General features: G+C 36.8%; 1 protein-coding gene across 3 annotated transcripts in view; it reads right to left on the minus strand.

The window, feature by feature from the left end:
• Positions 1-15,135, minus strand: part of stard13b (StAR related lipid transfer domain containing 13b) — an 83,586-nt gene that overhangs the window by 37,093 nt on the left and 31,358 nt on the right. Inside the window, exon 1 of one of the 3 annotated variants that reach the window (XM_084126989.1) lies at positions 1,846-2,192. The exons of the other annotated variants lie outside the window; for them this stretch is intronic. Within the exon in view, the coding sequence (XP_083983115.1) occupies positions 1,846-1,969 (124 nt within the window). The 5' untranslated portion in view covers positions 1,970-2,192. Of the gene's footprint in view, positions 1-1,845; positions 2,193-15,135 lie in introns of those variants that run through there. 3 annotated transcript variants of the gene reach the window in all.

Raw genomic sequence — 15,135 nt, forward strand, 5'->3', positions numbered from 1 at the left:
CTGTAATGTTTGTTTCAGATACATTACCATTCAAAAGTTTGGGGATATAAGTTTTCTTTTATTATTATTAATACTTTTATTCAGCAATGATGCATTAAAATGATGAAAAGTGACATCAAATGCATTTATAATGTAAAAAAAATAAAATTATTTACAATAAATGTTGCTCTCTTGAACTTGCTATTCATCAAAAGAATCATGGTTTGCACAAAAATATTAGGCAGCAAATCTCTTTTCAACATTGATAATAATAAGAAATGTTTCTTGTGCAGCAAATCATCATATGTGACCCTGGATCACAAAATGTATTATTCACATACCCTATTTATTCAGCTTATGCATAAATCTCAATTTAAAAAAAAATTACCCATGTGACTGGTTTTGTGGTCCAGGGTCACATATTAAAATTATTTCTGAAGAATCATGCGAAACTGAAGAACTGGAGTGATGATGCTGAAAATTCAGCTTTACTATCACAGGAATAAATGACATTTAAAATAAAATTTTAAACTGTAATAATATTTTACAATATTTCTGTTTTGACTGTATTTATAGTGAAATAAATGATGCTTTAGTGAGCATAAAAGACATTTAAAAACCTTTTAAAACCCAAACTCTTTTGTAAAAATGGTCATTTACTCAATTTCAATTAGTCTAAAGCTTATAACAATAGACTTTGTTTTGAAGGCCAAAACTGAAAGGGGGAGCTCTATCTGCCACAATGTCCGTCATGGTTGAACTTTTAATAGAGGCTCAAGTCAGACTGAAATATACCCCTCTTGGGAGCCACAATGATCTTTCCACTGTCATGCCTCAAAGGGCTCCTCATTGTTTGGCATGTGAATAAACAGCCAGGCCAGATCGTGCGCATGACTGCCACCTACATAGGGCATCACATCACTGAAATACATATATGGAAATGAACGTGATAAGCATGCCAACAATGCCTCCACATTTCATCACCATCCCCATGGCAGCCCGATCACATGCCCAAATAAACAAGACAAATATACAAGCTGTTAAAGATTTAAATCTAATAACAGCAGAGTTTTAATTACTGTCCAATAAAACAAACAGATGGGCCACTATACAGAAAAGTGAAACTCCAATATGAGAGGTGATTACAAGTGTTTTCCACTAAAGCACCAGGTTGCATTGACTGACATCTAGTGGTCAAACATTGTCGTTAAGAGTCTCCGTTCAAGTCATAAGTAGTTTCTAAAAATGTTTAACACGTCTGCCAGTAAATTTCTACTTTAACAAATGCACTAAGATTAAATGTTGAAAGTACTGCCAGTAGTTCGATAGATTATGCAAAACTCCTCATTCGTTGTGTAGCCTATGAAATGAAGTTGCTGGAGCCTATACTAGTATTAGTTTAAGCAGCATATATTTATAAGGCTATTTTCAGGTCGTGGCATGTTGATATATGCTTCAAATTATTATAAACGTAAACCATTTACTAACAGCACTTTTATTTTGCCTATATGATAGTTTTCATATTATGACAACGTGCACAATTTTTTTTCCGTAGCTATAGCAAACAGTTTAAAGTAGGCTATATGTAAATGCCTGATACAGACACTCACTTTCAAAATTACACCTACTCTGAGAAATATTTATTTAGGCTACATCACTACAACTTGCCCGATGTAGCCTATCTCCAAACCACTAACGCTAACGAAAATCCGAAGGTTACGCAATTTTAAACTTCAGCATCTGTGCTCTATAAAGAATAAAGTAAATTAATGCAAACTATGTCTAACCCATGTTGTGCACGTCATATCACTGTCATTTCACATGAACGCTACAACGCAGGGAGCGTGAACTTTCAGTGTCACTAACCTGCAAGTCGTCTCTCTCTGACACTTTTCCACAATAAATCCCAAGCTTTGGTCGTGGATTCTCTGAGATGCTCACTGAAAGATCGCCTGAGTGTCAATGTGAGAGACTTTCGTTTCGCTGTCATCGTCAATCCGCGCTCATAATAATAATCAATCAGTGGCTCGCGCGCGAACTCCCGTTATAGTGTCTCAAAGACAGCGAGACTCCTTGTAGGCTACTCTTCTTCACCTGCCCCGCAGACACAAACCGCGACGGGAAACTTTTCCGAAAAATAAATGCATAGCGAAACGAAAAATGTGGCAATAATCTCCCAAATAATCCAGTTTAAGGCGCGCGTTGGTAAAAGACGCGCAGCCGCTGTCTGGAGTCGCCGTGTGTTGCAGAGCAGATGTGGGTTTGTTTGAAGTTTCTCCTTCAGCTTGTAACATATGATCACTCTCTCACACACACTCACTCTCTCTCTCTCTCTCTCTCCTTCATCTCTCTCACTGCTTCTTTTCACTGAGGACTTCATCACTATACTGAGGACTTAATTTCACAGATCACCGTCAAGCCTCACCAAAAACTCATGCATTCCATATTAGGTCCTCAATTTAGTTATTTTTTCCCAGGAAAAAACGGTATTAAACTGAATAAATATTATATATATTGTATGTCTGGGAATATTTGAATTACACTGTAAAACAAAATTGCTGCCTTTTGTTTAGCCTAGTAGGCTACAATAAACTAAGATTTTTAAGTCATTTCAATTTAAATCACATTAATCTGACTTAAAACAATTAGTTTAATCTGGTATGAAAATTGCTTAACTTATTTTGATGAGTTAAATCAATGCAAAAACATATGTTGTCATATTTTTTACAGTGTAGAATTTGAATAAATATCACATGCAATGCATTTGCGAACAAAAATACATTACATTTAAAAATATTAATAATTACATATTAAATATAAACAATAACATTATACTATAGGCCTGTATTCTGACAGTGACTTTTCAAATACTCAAAAAGCACAAAACTCTGCTCACTAAACAAAAATATAATATAATATTAAATGTAATGTAACGCAATGTAACGTAACAACAAGTTATTAGATTGAAAATAGTACATACTAAGTGTACAAAAATGAAGGTACATATTGAGGAAAAAGGTCATGCTGAGGAAGGGTAGACATACCATGAACACTGACGGCTCATTTAATTATGGGCCTCTATGGATTCCATTTTGGACTCAGCATGGCATTATCATCATAACAGAGAGGAGATTGCTTTGTGAGACAGGTTTTCTGTCTAATGTGAAGGGTTGATCCAAGCTGAGAGGTCTGGAATGGAAAAGTTAGGCGACGGTAAAAAGAGAAACGAATACCTTTCACATAAATGACTATTGCATACAGTTAAACTCGTAACAGAGTCTATTCTTCCTGGATCCAGGATTTGTTATGAAATGAATGAGGTTCTAACATAAAGAAGTGCAGTATTTGTTGTCTTTTGAGATCAGAGAGGACAGTGTTAACCAGCCAGTCGTGTGTCTAGGTTGGGAACAGGTAGGTGTGTGGCCGTTTTTTAGGTGAGTGTTAATGCGCCTGAGCTTTATTCACTAATGGAGTCATCTGATGGGAAAGACCAACCAGGAGAACATGAGGGGGTCATCTGCTGTGCCTCAGCTTACGTGTCAAAGGTCAAAGGTTAGGGCCAAACATTTCCCCTCTTGCGGGATCTGCAGTGGAATGCCTGGCTTGGCGATACGACCGTCTGACCACTTAAAGAAAAGACTAGGAATTGGTGTGCTCAGAGGTCGACCAAATTTGAATTGTGCCAATATGATAACTTGAGTGGAAAAGCCACTTTTATTATGCATTTTATAACTATATTTGTGACCCTGGACCACCAAACCAGTCACATGGGTCAATTTTTTGAAATTGAGATTTATGCATCATATGAAAGCTGAATAAATTGATGTATGGTTTGTTAGGATAGGACAATATTTGGCCGAGATACAACTATTTGAACATCTGGAATCTGAGGGTGCAAAAAAATCGAAACATTGAGAAAATCTCCTTTAAAGTTGTCCATTTATGTTCGCGATTGTGCTGCATTCACTCACAAAAATAAATGTTTTATATATTTATGGAAGGAAATTTACTAAATATCTTCATGGAACATGATCTTTACTTAATATCCTGAGGATTTTTGGCATAAAAGAAAAATCAATCATTTTGACCTATACAATGTATTGTTGGCTATTGCCACAAATATACCCGTAATATATATGTGACTGGTTTTGTGATCCAGGATCACATTTATGTAATTTATTTATAAAAAAATCATATATATATATATATAAAATATATAGCACATAGTGTAGTATATGTAAAAAAGTATATAGCTATATAAAGTAATAGTTTATAAAAAATAAATATAACCAGACAAATAGATAGAAACTTCAATATCTAGACTTGAGTGGTTAAAAAAAAAAAAGATAAAATGAAGACCACCTAAATGACAGCTTTCTATTCTCAGATGCATTTGTCTAACACACAGACTGCTTAATACTGCAAAGTCAGTGTCTGTCCACCTCAGCAACTGTCTCACTCCATCACAGCTCCAGCTGGCTGTTCTGAGCCCTTGATCTCCTGTCTGTCAGCAGCTGATCTCTTCGAAAGACCCATCACTTTAAACTTCAGTACAGGGCAGGCTTTCCATTATAAAACCAGTCCAGGGAGCAAAATACCAAACTAGCAGTCAGCACAACCTTGATGACTCTCGGCCTCGCCGTCAAAGCAGTAGATGCCGAACGTGTCGTATGCTGTCTGTGCGGTCACGTTTCATTTCAAGCAATCTACAATGAAATAACCAGAAAGCATTAAACCATAACTTATAATATATCCAACTTGATACGTTCATAACCGCTCCAAGTGTCTCATTAAATAAACTGATCTTCGAGATTAAAACCGAAATGGATATTGTGAAAGAAATCTGTCAGCCCAGATGTGGATCTATGAGTGCTTATGAAGTAACTAAATAATTAGTTTCACAGAATTGCAGAGCAAACCCTCAACGTTTGCCAGGGAGAAAATGAATGTCGTACAGATGACTCGGTGGACTTCTGCCAGGCAGAGCATTTGCACAGTAGCCAAGCTGGTGTCTCTGCATTCTCACCAGCGTCAAGGTACGCAATTGAAAACACATGAACTTTCAGATACCGAAATTCCTCGTTTAAAAATATTTGAGCCTATTTAACGCAAGCCTTTAGTCTGGTCCTGTGCTCAGTAATGGGGTCATGCGGGTCACGTTCCTGATCAAAGCCTCTGACAGGAAGCCCTGCGCTCATGGCCCTGCGCTATCATTCCTTTTGCTGTGACGTTTTCAGCATCATAAGATTGTTGATATCAAGGATAAGATTATTATGGCTAGACTATTGGAGGATACACACAGGAAGCAGTGATGTAAGGGGAGGAAGTGGTCGTCAGAATGTGAATGGCTGTCCACACAAACCCACTGGGGTTGCTTGTTTTGGCAAGACCTCATCAAGCTCCTATCTTCTTTCTAAACCGACCCTTTAGGCTGCATGTGTAAATACAACGCACTTTGTTCCTCTTCAAAGTCACCATGAAATCAAAATGGGCAATTCCTATTTTTTGGGGAATATTGTAGTGTTTTTTTATAAATAATTCATTCATGCACATCATTTAAAAAAAATATAAATTTGCCCTCATAATCTTTAATCAAAATAACTTCCCCTCCCACTTGCAGTGACATCTCTTCTCTTCTCTGATGATGCGTTCACTGGAGCGAGGGCGGGACAACCTGTCACTCACATGACATCACAGCAAATCACAACCATCCAATGATCCAATCAATTCCAGATGGACAAAATAATGTCCCGCCCAACATTTGTTCTTGTTCGAGAAGCCATTTCACTCGGATATACTGTACGTCACAATAGGGAAGAAAAGACTATCGCAACTTCCGCTTCATGCCGACTTTAAGGTACTTCAGCTTATTTAGCTGAAAAGAATTTTTAATTTTAGCACAATTAATCGTCACTAACCTCATGCCTTGTGTTGGTTCCCACACATCTAAATAAAATATGTATTCACCCCAAGTGGTTTAATTTAATCTGCACTATGAATTAAACATGAAACCGCATGTGATCTTCTCTTGCACCTCTTGTTTGTTTGGCTACAAGCCCAGTGACTTGAGCTCCAGACTGACCACTGAGCTGCAATGAGAAAAGGCCCAGATGTTGAGAAGCTGATTTTTTTTTTTCGGGCTCCAAATGGCCCACTCACTTGGCCGTGAGGTCTGAAGCCAGGCTCCAGGAATCCTCCAGGGGGATCACGCTTCCCAGCCTAATGCATTCAAGGCGTGGAATTCTCCCCCAACCACCATTTTCTCCCACTCACACTCGCCCATCTTATGCATGCACTATAAATTTCCTGAGCAAATATTCCCAAGCCAGGGCTGCAGTTTTCCAAAGAAAATCACAAATGTAATGTATATCTGATTTTAGATTAGGGGCTAGAGGGGGAGGAAAGGTCTTGAAGTAATAGTTCACTGAGTGAATATGATTCATTCTGTAAAACATTATCAGGTCATCACTTAAGAACCATAATGTTAGATGTATATTCTTAAATCGCTGTTACATAAATGTAATTGAGTGACTGTGGTTATGTTTGAAATAGCATACTGTCATACTACTCTTCCTATTTCTGCAGTACACAGTATATGCAATGCACTCCTTTATAGAGTAACGTATTAAGTAGTTGCCAGAAGTTATTATTTATGAAATACATAAAAGGCAAGGCATTTTTACATGTTTTTCATACTAAAAATTTGAAATAGCCAAATATTTTTTTGTCAAGATAACCAGTGTTGGGGAAAGTTACTTATAATGCATTACAATATTGTGTTACTCCCTAAAAAAGTAACAACATCGTATTAATCAACTGATCGAACAAACAAACAACTGAATCAATGAGTAAATCAATAAATTTAACAAAAACAGAATCAACAACCACTGTAATATTTGCTAGTAACTTGTGACTGAATGAACATGATGAATAAACTGAATGAACAAACATACAAACAACTGAATGAATGAACCAATGAACAGTAACAGAACAGAACAACTACTATACTATTTGCTAGTCACTTGTGACTGAACGAAGAGAACAAACTAACTAACTAACAAACAACCAAATGAATGAATAGTAGAACCAATGGCCGAACAAAAAGAATGAATGAATGAACTGAACAAACAAACAACTGAATCAATAAATTAATGAAAAGTATAACAGAATAAACAGCAACTAAAATATTTGCTAGCCACTTATACCGAAATGAACAGAATGAATAAACTAAAGGAACAAACCAACTGAATCAATGAATGATCAATGAACAATAACAGAATTAATAGTCTCGATAATGTTTGCTAACCAACAGAATTAAGGAACTTAACAACTGAATCAATCTTTTCAAAGATTGCATTACAATATTGTGTTACTCCCTAAAAAATTAAGTCTTTTTGACTGAACAAACAACTGAATCAATAAATGAACAACCGGGTAAATTAATGAATCAATAAATAATAACAGTATCCATACTATAATATTGGCTATATTAACTTGTGACTGAACAAACAGAACAAATAAACTGAATGTACAAACTTAATCAATACAAAAGTAACAGAATCAATCAACAGTGACTATAACATTTGCTAGTCACATGTGACTGAACAAAATGAGCGAACGACTGAATGAACAAACAAACAACTGGATCAATGAATGAGTCAATGAACAGTAACAGATAGTATAATATTTGCTAGCCAATTGTAAATAAATGAACAGAAGGAACAAAAAAATCAAACAACTGAATCATCAATAAACAAATAGTAGCAAAATCAACAGCCATTGTGTTATTTAAGTCACTTGTGATCAGAGCAGGCTATACTGCTTAGTTAAATAATGTAGACCAGAACCCAAAGATTTACACACAGATGTCATGAAGGGGCCAGAGGGGGTCTGTGAATGCTATTGTTTCACTGTTCCAAACTAGCAGAATGACAAAGCATGTAATGCTGTCAAGTCAGAATCTGTTAGGCCTCAACCAACCACAGAAGTCCATGGGAAAACATTTACAGTCACACAGACACAGACACAAACACACACACACACACACACACACACACACACACACACACACACCACCTGGCTTTTATTAGCAGAAAGCAGATTATAACACACACACACACACACACACACACAGTGCCCTCTTACCCAATTTGCATGTACACAATCTGTGATTTGTCCACTATAACACACTGTATGTGCCTCTGCATGTTCAAATTCAAATTTTAATGAAAATGACACAAACTGTCTACTGGCTGAATGCTATATAAGCGATTACCATCAACATTTCATTTGATTAGGATCACATAAATCCAATGACATCTGTACAGCCCAACCGGACCCGATACAAGATAAAACAACAAACAAGCGAATCAAATGTTCTACTCATACCATCTTACATCTTTGCAGCAAACTAAATACAGCCGAGAAGTATCTTTTGGCAAAGCAAGATTGGAAATTAATCCTAGATTACATTTAAACTTAGAATGGATTTAAACATAGAATCAATCAAATCTGTCAGAAAGAAAATTTTCTGACTAGCAAAGCACAACACTTACAACGCAATAAATGAATAGAAATAGAAAATAGAAGGTGATCCATGCGAGATGTTTGGCACAAAACCAAGAGCAGAACATCTGTTGATTCTTTACTGTTTGTTGCCTCTTTGATTTCAGGGCTAAATTGTTTAATAAGTACTTAACCACAAGAATGCCCCACTATCCTGCAGGACAGCGGCTTTCCTTGTACAAGCATGAGCCAAACATGGAAGTGTTTGGATAATTAAGCAAAAATAGCCTTAATATAAAACACTGCAATATATTACTAATACTACTACAACACAAAGGGCAACAATTTACAAAAGTACTAACACAATGACTTCACTTTTACATTGTCTTCACATTTTAAGAGTTTGGAATTAAACATCGGAATTTCAAAATTTCTTTGCTAAATTATAGAACAAGGTGGTTATAATTTATGGTGGTCAAACATGTATTTGTACTTTTTTTTTCTTTGAAAGAAACTGATATTTTGTTCAGCAAGAACATATTAAATTGATTAAAAATGAAAGTAAAGACTAACAATGTTGCAAAATATTTCTATCTTCTAACATTCTGTTCATCAATGAATTCTGAAAATAGAAACTACAGTATATCTCGGTTTGTATTCTTTATTAAGTAGAAATAATAAATGTTTCTTGAGCAGCAAATCAGCATATTAAAATGATTTCTGAAGGATCATGTGACACTGAAGACTGGAGTAATGATGCTGAAAATTCGGCTTTGCCATTACAATAATAAATTACTTATGAAAATATAAATAAAAAAAAATAATAATAATATTTCACAATATTTTTACTGTATTCTGATCAAATAAATGCAGCCTTTGTGAGCATAATAGAGATCAAAAATATATAAAAAATATATTTAAAAAATCCCTGATCCCAAATTCTTGAATGGTGCATATATGCACATCAACACACATTTTACTTCCATTGAAATATTCCTTCTGTTCCTAGCTAATTACTCTAAATATCCTATTTTGGAGATTCTTCACTGTTTTGGAGGTGGATTTTAATTCTTACAAGAATTCAGTTCCCACACACACACACACACACACAGTTACATCGCTTCACTTCATTTTAAGTTACAAAACAAAGCTCGAAAAAAAAGAAGAAAATGTTCCAGCTGATTAGATTGTTCTTGGACATTTATTTATCCTGGGATTTGCAGAGCACTGCATTTAATTGATGGGGACTGCAGAGGTGACAAGTCTTGTACAATGGGGTCTTATCCATATTAGTGGCCGTTCAATCCCTCTACGACATCTCTATTGAGAGGAAAACACACTCTGGCAAGCATGAGTTAATCAAATTATAGGGGAATTATTGAGAAAGATTCCTTAGCGCAAGAACCTGCGATGATGCAGTAAGGAATTCAAATGTTACATTGTGCAAATTGCTTTTTAAACACAAAGGCAAACCAGATAATCCATCAATCCTTACACAAAAACAATCGCAGGACTTATAAAACTTAATTGAGACCAAAAAGCAATTCAGCATTACAGAATTCCAAACTACCAGTGCCAAAAATGGAAGTCCACAAGAAGCCACAGGCCATTTTCTTTCTTTCCACATGTGGAATATTTCATGCTCTCCCAATGGCAGCGGCTCTCTTTACAGTATAGCCTGCCAGGCCACATGACGACCTGCCTGTAAATTTAACTCATGATGTCATTGATTTGGGCCATGCAGGAGCAGAGGGAGGCTAAAAAGATCACATAATAGTATACTATCATATGTGAACAGAAAGCCCATGCTAACTAACTTTTGCTTTTTTTTGCAGATTTTGCCTTTATTGTAATAGGAAAGTATAGAGTAGACAGGAAGTGGGAGAGAGAGGGGGACAGGATCAGGAAAGGTCCATGAGCCGGGACTCGAGCTCTTCCCACGAGGCTATTGGCTCCAACAGAGATAAAGGCTTTTAAATGTAAAAATGATTGGTGCTTCTATTACAATCTTTTTCAGAGGCGCTGGTTCCGGAAGTTTTTTTTTAGTTATTTTTATTATAATTTTTTTAAATAGTCTTTGTTAAAGAATCAGCTACGAGGTGAATTGCAACACTACAAACTTTGATTTGAAGCAAAAAAGCTACAAGGCTGTGTACTGAACGGTTTTAGTAAGGGAAAGAACTACAATTCCATGAAAAATTGCGAACAGCATAATCAAATTAAAACTATGGAGAAATCTAAAACTACTACTACTACTCATTATATGTGTAACAACGATATATTTGAAGTTATTGCAAATGTGTGTATATATATATATATATATATATATATATATATATATATGGGCGTACGGTCCATATAAGCGGTCCATATAGGCGGCCATTCGTGGACTCGAATTAATATTAACATTATAAAAGATTGTCATTTTCTTCAAATCTGCCAGTTACGGAGGGTTTCAGGTAAGTGGATCCACAGCAGCTTTGGCTCGCCCAAGCTGAAAAATGTGCTGTTGCTGCCAGATCTCGATCAATAAAAATAACATTGAGTTTGATACATAACTTAATAGACTAAATCAAATGGAAAAAAAAAGGTCACAACTGAAACTCTTTTCATAGTATTTTATTTTCTCCATAAGGAAATTTATTTTTAACGAAAACTTACAGACTGTTAAATACAGAACTTCTGTAAGCAGACCTACTGTAACTATCCAAGGCTGTAAATCGATAGTCTATGCATTTGTTATTCATCTATTTGCATTATTTCAACTATGAAATATGAAAATGAAAATGCTGAATGCTGTCATTACTCACCCTCATGTCGTACCAAATCCTTATGACCTTTATTCATCTTGGGAACACACATTAAGATATTTTTGATGGAATCCGAGAGCTCTCTGACCCCCCATAGACTGCAACGTCATTACCACTTTCAACGGCCAGAAAGGTTGTAAAGACATCGTTAAAATGGTCCATGTGACTACAGTGGTTCAACCTTAATGTTATGAAGCGATTAGAGTACTTTTTGGCGAAAAACAAAACTGTTCTGACGGAGAACCCTGAAGCACTGCACTGTTTAATATAATATATATACACAAATATTTCAGCATTTTGAGAGCGTAGGGAGATCAACTCAATTACGTCATTTGCAGAGCTTAATGAGAGTGGGCTGAGCTAAAGAGCAATTTTCCCGCATGTTGCTTTTTTTGAATCTCTGATTGGTGTCGTTTTCTGTACAGCATCATAGGTAATGTAGTTTTTCACCAGGAATTCTGCTGTTAAACATTATGTTGAAATAATGCAGGCTGACGGCTTCAGCAGAAGTAGCAGTATGGTTGTCTCACTTCAGGCATAGTGACCAAATGGTCCAACTTAAGATTTTTGGGTTACTGAACTTCAATCTATAGCAGCTAAAATGATAATAGACAAATAACTTTGTTAAGTTTGCTGAAATAAGTTTGTGAAGGATGCTGAGCCTGTATGTTTCCTCCTATCTCTTTACTACCCTTGCTGTTTCCATTAAGAACAGGTGGACTATAAACTGTATACTGCCTGAGCTAAATCTGTCCAAAATCTAACAATTTCTGGTCGCCACTTAAAGGAATACTCCACCGTCTTTTCATATTAAACTATGTTATTCCCTTAACTAAGACGAGTTGATACATACCTCTCTCATCTCAGTGCGTGCACTCAATCGCTCTGGCGCGCGGCGAAACTTTGTTCACTCAGTTCATTTAATACGGGCCAAGCAGAGAAGCTACTAAACACCTCCACCTTTTCCCTATTTAAACACAGTTACTCGCGTAGTGTAACTCGACCTAGGACGGTGACACAAAACAAAACGTTGCGCTTTTCTAAGCGTGTAAAATGGATAACTATATTGTATGGCGGAATACCATATAGCAAGTGCTTATGAGCACTTCGACTTGGCGGAGTAATATCTTCACTTGTGAAAAATCCTCTCACCGGCCCCCGCTCCCTCTGGTGAAGATATTACTCCGCCAAGACGAAGTGCTTACAAGCACTTGCTATGGTATTCCGCCATACAATATAGTTATCCATTTTACACGCTTAGAAAAGCGCAACGTTTTGTTTTGTGTCACCGTCCTAGGTCGAGTTACACTACGCGAGTAACTGTGTTTAAATAGGGAAAACGTGGAGGTGTTTAGTAGCTTCTCTGCTTGGCCCGTATTGAATGAACTGAGTGAACAAAGTTTCGCCGCGCGCCAGAGCGATTGAGTGCACGCACTGAGACGAGAGAGGTATGTATCAACTCGTCTTAGTTTAGGGAATAACATAGTTTAATATGAAAAGACGGTGGAGTATTCCTTTAAACAACCACATTACTTTGCTTTGTGTCACCAACAAAAATAGTAGTCTAGTTCAAACAACAATCTATAAAACTATTATTGTCAAAGGTATCTCATCCATCCTACAGTGAAAATAATGATCTAACAGTATTTATTGGGTTTGCTTCTATGTGCAATTGTAGCCAGCTACTCATTTCTTTTAACATTAGTATTTTGAAAGATGTGGTGGAAACCAAGGTCAAAATAATAATGTCTATCACTGGGTTGTTTTTACAGTTCCACCCTAATTTGAAATACAATAGGTTCCAACAGTGGAAGCTGTGTGTGAAAATATACACCCTTAGCAAATATTAAATATATAGCCTAGATATAAAAGCATTGACCAACAAGTCTCCTTCAAGGACATCACTCCCTTTCATCTCCCAGTAAATCAGGCACAGATCTCCTGGTTTCTGTCTTGAAAGGGCCTCAAGTATGGAGGGCTCCTTAGAGACAGACTGAGACAGGCCAGCCAGACACGACTGCAGAGTGAGTGACCGCAGCTGTTAGGGGCCACCCTCACTGGCTACTAAGAGTCAAGCCACCCTGGATGAGAAAAAGAGAGCCAGTCTGGTAGAGCAGCTGGCGAGAGCCAAGATTCATAAGATTCACCCTGAACACATATATGCAGTTTAGGAGGTTTACATAACCACTGCTGGCAATTTTAGAACACTGCAGAAAAGGGGGGCGGGAAAAAAGCAAAACAGAAAGGGAAAAAAAGGAAGAGGAAAAAGGAAAAAAGAAAGGGGAAAAGAGAAAAGAAAGAGGAAAAATAAAAAAGGAAAGGAAAGAAAATAAAATGAAGCAGAAAAGGAGAAGGAAGGGAAAAAGAACGTGAGGAAAAGAAGGAAAATGGAAAAAAGGTTAAAGGAAAGGAACAGAAAACCAAAGTAAGAAAAGGAAAAAGAAAGGTAAATGACCAGAATATAAAGGAAAAGACAGAAAGGGAAAGGACAATAAGACAAAGTAAAGTTTTACGGGATTATGGGACAGAGGGAGCTACAGGTGATTAATGTGCACGTAGTCTTCTGGGCATATCCGGTCAATACAAATTGCATTAGCTGCATTAGCGACATTAACTCTGCGGGTCGATATTACCAATGAAGTTGGAAATGAATTTGATCATTACGACGTGACTGATGTGGGATAAAACTAAAACAGAAGTGCAAAATCAATAAGGTATATAACCATAGCATACATCATATCCAAAGAGGCCGATTGATAATTTCCTTACAGTGATGGTTGCATTGATCATTTTTGTGCAGGGTCTTTCTATTTACTCTATTGCAATGGCCCCGGAGTTTAATATAACATAATTGCAGTGCTTTTTGTTTTTTCTGAAGAGATGAAATTGCTTTATAGTTTTATCTAATCAACTGAAGACAAATTCAGTCTACATATAGAAAGATAGATTGGATGGAAAGATAGATTGGATGGAAAGATATATGGATGGATGGATGGATGGATGGATGGATGGATGGGTGGATGGGTGGATGGATGGACAGACAGACAGACAGACTGAAGTAGATTGAATGGCAGAGTGATAATAGAATGATAAGATGATAAGACAGAATGATGGAAAGACAGAACGGTGGATGGATGGATGGATGGATGGATGGATGGATGGATGGATGGATGGATGGATGGAACGACAGATGGACAGAATGACAGATAGATAGAATAGATACAAACTGAATTACAGAACAATAGCATGACAGATGGAAGGAGGGAAGCTTCCTCCTAAAGCTGATGTGAGAACATAGTGTCCAAAGTGGAAAAAGAATGTTTCAAAATCCTTAAGTCTCACTTTGTTTTCATTCAGTGGCTGAATGGCTTTGGATTTTCGCTAAGAGGACATTCGCTGAGAGAAGAAACTCCGTGTTCAGAGCTGTCTGTCCAGGTTCTGGCTTCAGCACCAGTGGCCTCTAGCTGACAGTTCTGGGTCACCTTTTACTCTGCCTCTCAGTCATGTCTCTCTTTGTGAGACGGGAGGTCTGACAAGGTGATGTTTACCATAACAAAAAGACCATGCATTCTCTTAAAACAGCGCTGAACAGGGAACAAAATGAGGGACGTCTAATTCCAAAGTGTTAAAGCTGTTTCATCACACACACAAACATGAACACCATCATGTCTCCTTACAAAAAAACAAAACAAAAAACAGAGCTGTTGTTTTTTTTTTCACAAAAAAAAAAAAGTGCATATGGGAATTTTTCCAGGATTTAACCCCTACATAGTAAACGGTTGAAGGATTAGTGTATCCTTTCTTCTACAACATAATTTCAAGCAATGTAGTGATTTTGGAG

The sequence above is a fragment of the Abramis brama genome (assembly GCF_963993115.1).
Source record: "Abramis brama genome assembly, chromosome: 10".
NCBI classification, from domain to species: Eukaryota; Metazoa; Chordata; class Actinopteri; order Cypriniformes; family Leuciscidae; genus Abramis; species Abramis brama.